Source organism: Dinoponera quadriceps, unplaced genomic scaffold (assembly GCF_001313825.1).
Source record: "Dinoponera quadriceps isolate SergipeBrazil2010 unplaced genomic scaffold, ASM131382v1 scaffold426, whole genome shotgun sequence".
Lineage (NCBI taxonomy): Eukaryota > Metazoa > Arthropoda > Insecta > Hymenoptera > Formicidae > Dinoponera > Dinoponera quadriceps.
The window spans coordinates 874,892-882,614 of NW_014554535.1; the positions used below are offsets into that span (position 1 = coordinate 874,892).

At 49.0% G+C, this 7,723-nt stretch overlaps 1 protein-coding gene across 2 annotated transcripts in view; it reads right to left on the minus strand.

Annotated features, from left to right (window-relative positions):
• The window catches only part of LOC106751941 (inositol-pentakisphosphate 2-kinase), a 132,580-nt gene that overhangs the window by 79,142 nt on the left and 45,715 nt on the right, over positions 1-7,723 (minus strand). The window contains exon 2 of one of the 2 annotated variants that reach the window (XM_014633246.1): positions 5,058-5,113. The exons of the other annotated variant lie outside the window; for it this stretch is intronic. Coding sequence (XP_014488732.1) covers positions 5,058-5,113 — 56 coding nt within the window. The remainder of the gene's footprint in view (positions 1-5,057; positions 5,114-7,723) is intronic. 2 annotated transcript variants of the gene reach the window in all.

Sequence of the window (7,723 nt, forward strand, 5' to 3'; positions counted from 1 at the left end):
GGGGGGGGGGGGGAGGGGGAGACGACGACAAGCGGGTCGAGCGCGGAATTATTCAGCGCGGCATCGACCGACGCGAACAACGGGGGAGATATAATCGGTGTGCCGATGAATTTATTAAGAGGAGGATTCGAGATCTTGGTCGATCCGAGATTTTTCCTACGGCTGACTTTCGGCCGGTGCGTCGAGTATTTTCCACATCGTCCGTGAACCGTTCGTGACCGACAGGGGGAAGGGAAAGAGCGGGGGCGGAGAAGGAGAATGAGAACGATCTCCCCTTCGAAAAATGCGCTGGCTCGCGAGGATTCGTTCGTAGAAACGTTTTTCTCCGTCCAGTTCCTGGAGCGAGCGAGCGTCGAGCCGAGAGGTACGAGAGGAAGGGCGCGAGGAAGGCGGGGATGGGAAACGCGTGTTCCTCGCACTCGAGACGAGCGTTCTCTCGCTCCTCCGCCGTCGGAAACAGGATTCTCCGGGTCGCCCGCTATTTCGTGGGCTTCGTCGCTGTCTCTCGCGGCGATGCCCGCGGGAAGCCTCGGCTTTGTCGCGTTTTTCTTACGCAATTTCGCCGGACGGTAATGCGAATGCGTGGATCGAATCCACGGCGCGTCCTCTCTTGTGAGCGCCGCTTGTCATCCCGACGTCTGTCGAAGGAAACCGAGGCGAGTTCGCACGTCTTCAAACACATTTCGGCGTTTGAACGATTTTCCAAACGACTGGTTGTCATGTGCCGCGTATTAGATCAACATTTTCTCTCTCTCTTTCTCTCTCAATCGCGATACTTTACGTTTTACGATACTTTACGTTTTAACACTGACCGCCACATTAATTCTCACACGGAAAGAAACCTTGCGTTAACCAGAAAGAGAACAATCAGATGCGTTTTGGTTGAAGGAAACAGAATTTCTGATTACAAGAACCACACTTGAGTCATGAGAAGTTCCGTTTCCTTCAACCAAAATCCATCCGGTTGTTCCGTTTCTGATTAAGATTCGCAGTCACAGTAAATCTATACATTTCCCGTTGCATATATTTGTTAATTAATTTCATCGGCTCCCCATTGGTCGCATGTTTGATTCGCTAAGTACAATTAGTTACGTCTTATCTGCGAATCAACGATCCGCGACGACATCGTAGCGTGGTGACCACCATGGCGATCGACGTATCAATAACGTTCAAGGAAAAGCGGCCGTCCTATATCGAAAAAACGCGTTATCTGAGCGTTATCTACTTTCCACGATGCTCATTGGCCGTCTTGTTCTCGATGCGAGTCATTACTTACTCGACGGTTACCGCGCGAACGGCCGTCGGCGCGGAGGAATTGTGAGACTTTACAGTTCGGATGTCAAGAGGCAATTAAACACCGTGAAATAACATATTATGTTAATATCACGGTGGAACGTTGAGATATCAATTGGATAATGTAACGGTGCTCTCGAGGCACGTCTCGCAGGCTGGAAGTCACGCGTGGCCCCGGGAACAACATGCACGCGTGTACGAAACGATCGCCGAGCGATCATAACCTTGAAGCGAGGGTTAACGGCTCGGGCGAGCGTCGCGCGTGATTTCCGATTTTTTCCCGCATCGATTGAAGCGCGCGCGAAACGCGTTACGTTACCTCACGAGCGCGCCATCATCGTGTCAAGATCGTTCCGAGCCGACATTCTGGAATGTCAAGGGTGACTACCACCTTCCGTCTTAATCAGTTCGAGACAGAAATACACAGTCCCAAGGTCCCCCCCGGGATTCGCGATATGTATTCACGCCTTCTCGTGCAACTGATTTCGGAAAGACTCGCTTTCCGACTCGGATTCCGTTTCCTGACAGAACTTGCAGCGACACTGTGGGTGCGACACATGGCAAGTGCAGTCACGGTGCACGCTGAGGATCCGAACTTATCGAATTTAATTCAAGATACATATATAATTATATATTCGACGGGTCATTCAATTTGATTCAATTTGATCCCCCAGTTATTTCGAGCGGTACAAAGTGCGCGTCGTATTTACGCCTTAGAATAGCGCGTCAAAATTGCGCTTCTCAGAATGACGCATCGGAATTGCGTCACCGCACGCGGAGTTAGCGATCACTTACTTTACCCGCGATAAATTTCGTAGTTATCGATAAATTTCGTAGTTATCGCGATCGTCAATTTCGAAAAATCTTTTCATGCGTTTTCACACGAAATCACGAGCTTTTAAATCGAGAGAATTTCAAAACTGAAATCGAAATTAGATTTCTCGCGAAAAGCCTCCTTCTCGACGAAGTGTAAAAATATAAGCGCGGGATACCTTTTTCTTCTCTTCTCGACCTTGTCGGAAAGCGCCGCGCTGTCCGCTTCGCGGCTTTTTTACAGGCGATTCGCGACTCGTGAGTATGCTCACAAAGATTGTAATTTGTCGTGTACATTTCGTTCGATCGTCAAGCGCCGTTGAAGCGATCGCGAGTGCGATGCAGTGAAGTAAAGTGAGTGCAGTGCAACCGAGCAACGTGGGACGATGCCGCGAGAAGGAGGCTGAACGGATGCGGAGCGGCGCGGCCGAGATGCAGCAATAGACCCGGACTGGACGTCGTGGGATATCAACGCGAAATGGTAAGCGTGCGATTCAAACGCTCGCGGGGCGTCATATTACGTAGCGCTCGCAGCGTGTAAATGTAAATCGCATTGATGGCACCGATGAGAGGAGTCACCGCGTGCGAAGATATTATTACATTTTAACAGCGCGAGATTCTTCAAGGTAGTTGATCCCTACAGTGCCGGATTTTTAATGGCGATATTGAGGAGCCCCCCCTCTAAATCAGTTCATTATTTACTAAAAAATAATATTTACTTGATCCAAGTAAAATGAGCTATTCCAATACTCCTTAGCAGATATTTAATTGAACGTGGCAACTTTTCTTCAGCGCACATATCGCAAATATTACCATAAATTGTCAATTTCTTGTGACTGTATCTTCAAAACGAAGTGGTAAAAGATTTTGAAATTTTCATATAATATATTCTCCCCTCTATATCAGTCCTTAATGGTTTTTTATTAAAATCCTAAATGTGGTTTGGAAGAAATTACAAATAGGACATTAACCTCAAGGAACGCATATGAATAGTATTATCTTCATTTGCGAGCATCTCAGCTCAGTTCTCTAACTTTACAAACTTTTAGATAGTATTTCCACCTGTATGCGGCTAAAATTTCAAAATTCCCAAGAAAATAGTTCGACGGATCAACTACGTTAAGAAGGATTCAACGATCAAAAGTTTGTGTCGGTTTACGTTTATTTTGAAAACAATTCGACAAACGAATCGCGCAGTCGGGTATCGCGTACGAGCTTTTCGGGTGGTTAAATATCGGCTAACCCACTCCATTCGCCCACACACTCGCGCGAGAGAGTTAATAATTTTATCAACAAAAATTACTTTCAGTAATAATAACCAAAGTTATACATTTATTCCAAAATTTATTTCACCGAAAATGACTTTTACCACCGCGAAATAATATACCGTAAAGCTGCGGAGAATTTCATTCCGACTGGCAACACGGGACTCAAGTTTCTTCACTCTCACGACCGAAGAATATTACCTCGAAAATTTACTCAGCTGCTCTTACTACTTCATACTTTTCCCACGTTCAATTACGACATCTTGCTGAATCTACAACATGAAACTCAGGGTGAAGCGTTTGTGTTTTGCCGGGCGAACACTCGGCTTGGATTCCTTTTCCACCGTTTCTCTCGCCGAATAAAAACACAGACAAATCGCATGATCGAGCTGACCCGGTGGTCGTCTCCCTCTACTTTCGGACGGTCGAGCGATTTCAACAATTCAATCGCGCGTGATATCTCCCCCCTTCGAAAATCCTTCGTCCAACCTGCGCAGCCTCCGGTCGGCTGCCGAAATCACTTCGGTGAGGAAAAACTCACCGCCTTTCGCTGCCCGCCTCTCTGGCTCGATTATCATACCGGCGCGATCGGCGGAATCGAAAAACAAATCGTAAATCCTCGGCATCCTGCATAATCCCGGCGCTATCGCGCGACGGCGGCGTTAACCCGCCGAGAGATCGTGTCGTGGTTTTTAACGGGTGACGCGTGTTTACTTCGACGCGCGTATAGTCCGGCGAAAAATTCTCCGCCTATTTGCGAACTGGGTGCGGAGGAGTCGTCGACGCGTCGCGCTTCGATTCCCGCGCTCGATCCATTTCCCTGTCTCCTCAACTCCAGTTCCCCTTCCCCCTCCCCCCTCCCATTTTCTTTCCCGCCGATATCAATGCCGCAACAACGCAACGTGATCCACATCTCGCTCGCGTAACGCGGCACGTGGCGAACGCGCGCCTACCGGCCGCACGTGGCACCGCAGAGCCCCGCAGATAATTCCGTGCGCACTCCTCCCACCCCCCTTCTGCCGCGCACCAGCCCATAAAATTATTTATATCGCACATATTGTTAAAAGCCATTGATACGCGCAGATCAATTACGTGTACAGCGATATCGATGGATTTTTACGCAACGGAGCGAAGCCGTCGCTCGCAGCTCGCGTTTTCCGTTTAATTTGCTCGTGTAATTATGTAAGTTCTTGCAGGCGCACGGCGACAGGGGGTTTACGTAACGACACAGGTGAAATCCCTTCGTCTGTCGTCCAATGCGTAATCGACAGTATCGAATATTTCACGTTAAAAAAGACGTAATCTCTCCCTCTCTCGCGCGCAGGCGATGTGCGTTACATCATTCCGCTTATATTGTAGTCACGATGTGAATCTCGCGTCAATCCGCAGATAATGGCGTGAAATCTCCGTGTTGCTCAATCAACCTCGACGACCCTTGCTTGCGTTTTCCTCCTAGTTTTCATTAGAAGTTTTCATTAGAAGACGACGCGCAGAATCGCACGATTCACGAAGTTTATTGAGACGCGTATCTCAATAAATGCCGAGTCTAAATTTCCTCAAACCTGTTTTCGATGATCGCGAAGGTACACATCGCCGAGAGCACGCGGGAATTTAAATGTACCGTGACTATACCGTTACGTCACAAACTACATCACCGATGGAGAATCGAGGCAAAAAAAGACTCACCCGCGGCGATACTGCTGTGTCGCAGTTGAGGACGAACGCCGCTCCGTCGTGGTATCCTGAAAGCAATATCATAAGCCTGCTTGACTATTCCGCTGAAACTGCGTTGGGGAGACAAAAAATCAGGCAAGAAGAAGCAAGTCTCGCGCGAACTTTACGCACGAATTGCGGTTGTGCCGTCAAATCGGATGAAAATTCGGACGGATCAACGATTTGACGTGGGAATGTGATTGCAAAATTCGGTCAACGGGGAAAAATGAACGAAACCGAGGAGCGTAATAATGTATATGATACAAGGAAAAAACGTTGGATGTATCAACCAGATGCGTTCTAATTGAAAACAGAATTTTTAGTCATAAGAACCATTTTCGGTCGCTTTCTGGTTAACGCAGATTCTTTTTCCGTGTATGAATATTCTCCCGTGTATCACTCGGTGAAGGTCACTTGTCACTAAAAACGCGACCAATAACGTGCCGGGTCACATGATCGACTTTATAATCACCTCGCTGAACTAAATTTTCGGCTTTTTTCTCCGCAAACCAGAGTTTAACAGAACGTAAAAACTTCGTTCAGGAAAATTAGGACAGTCAGTCCGGCGCATACAAACGCCGAAATTGAGTTCGTTTAACTCGATTCGAGTTATTTCGACGGGGAATTACTTATCTTTTTTTTTATAGCATACAATCTCACGCGCGGAGATTTATTTCCGAACGAGCCCGTTATGTTTTCGCGCAGGCTACACGGCTACACTTTTACGCCTCGTATTCGCAGTTACAACGTAAATGCGGTAAATGTCCGCGTTATCAGCGTGCAACCGTGGCCGAGCAGATTAATTCCGCCGATTTCGTGATCGCTAGTCGTTCGCTCGATCTTCAAAACATATGTTGACACTCGCCGTATTAATGGTCACGATAGAGAGAGAGAGAGAAGCCCGTAATCGCCGCGGGGCCCGTAAACATACGCAACTACGCAGCTGACGTAGAAAAAAGAAATCGATCCGAGTCGGGAGAATTCACGCCGATTATGGCCACGAGACGCCGATGGAGCGGACGAAGGCCGGCTACTATTCAAATTTCGACCCGCGACGCAAACCTTCGCGCTCGCGCGCGATCTCCTCGATTTTGATCGTCCACGTTCATTCCGAATGACGCGTTCCGCGTTAAACGAAAACAAACTCTGCGTCGCGACGCGATTGAAACATCCGACGAGCCGCGATTGCTCGCGTAACGCGGAAAGGAAGAAAAAGAGCAGTAAAATTCTCGTTATTAATCGGGGAAAGCGCAAAAACTCGTCGCTCTTATCGACGCGCGATACAAAATGCCTCCTTAAGTGAAACGTCGTAATCATCAACCATTTTTTGCACGTTTGCGACCCGAATCCGTCGGACGGACCGACTCGAGCGACCACGCGTGCAGGACCTTTGCCTTTTCCTCTCGCTGCTTATCCTTCGGTCTTCTTCATCGTCGCCGCCACCGTCGTCGACGGCGTAGCTGTCGCCGTTCGTCGCGAAAGCTCATGCATTTTAACGACGATTTTGAAATTGTAATTCCTAGTCGTTCGATCGCCTGAAAAACCGATCGGTCCCACCGCGCATAATTTCACGGCTCGCTCGCGCGTGTACGCGCGCACGCGCGCGCTCTTCCCCGGAGACGTGGAAACCGTGCCACCGCGACGGCGTTTTCGCGAGCGGTCGTCATCATCGGGGACGAGAAGAACCCCCGAAACAAAATCCGTCCAACCGGCGGACGCGCCCGAAGTCACCTGCGCGAAGGTCTCCTTTATCTCCCCATTTTTCCTTTATCTCCGCGCATTTTTCCACCGTTGCTTGACATTTGTGATCTTTCCCTACTCTCTCTCTCTCTCTCTTTCTGTCTCTTATCGGAGAAAACGAGATCGAAGTTGGCGAAAGGCCGAAGGGAACGGTCGACGGTTTCTCGAGCGTCTTCTTGCGTAATTGACGGGTGCGCGCGGTATCGAATCGCACACAATTGAATAACGATATCTATTATTTAGTTGTCGCAGTCATTGTTGTCGTCGTAAGCTCGCTCGAACGGCGGGTTCGATTCGCGTTGCGTAAACGTTGCGTCACCGGCGCGCCATGGAGCCGCGATAATTACTAATTATCGTGCAAATCGCCGGATTACCCGACTCCCTCGACGAAATATCGCGACGACGGGAGCGGTACTGACAATCTGGCCTCGGGAATGCGATCGCGGCGTTGAAACAGGAAAAAAAGAAGGAAAAAGCGAGAAGGAGAGACTCGTGCTCCGCGCGTTACAACATTATCTGCACGTTTGCACGCGTATGTGTATGCATGTAGGCGAGCGTATATCAATCGATCGTGCGAACGCAACGCCGGGCGCGACTATAATTCAACTAGGAGCGTTCCAACGGAATTTTAAATAGTTGGCCCCGATTCAAATGCGTTTATCGACGGATTAGCGATTTTATTGCCGACACAATGCGGTGTATATAGGCGCTTCTCGCCGTTCCGACAGGCCGACACATAGGCGCGATAAAGAGGCCCTCGGAGTCGTTAGCGGCGTGCAATTAATGCGCGGAATACAGTAACGAATAAATTTCCCCTTCGACCCTACAGTTAATTCGATGGCGCTCGCAGATATCGTCGTATTTCTTAACGACCTCGCTTCTCCCCCCCCCCCCCCCCC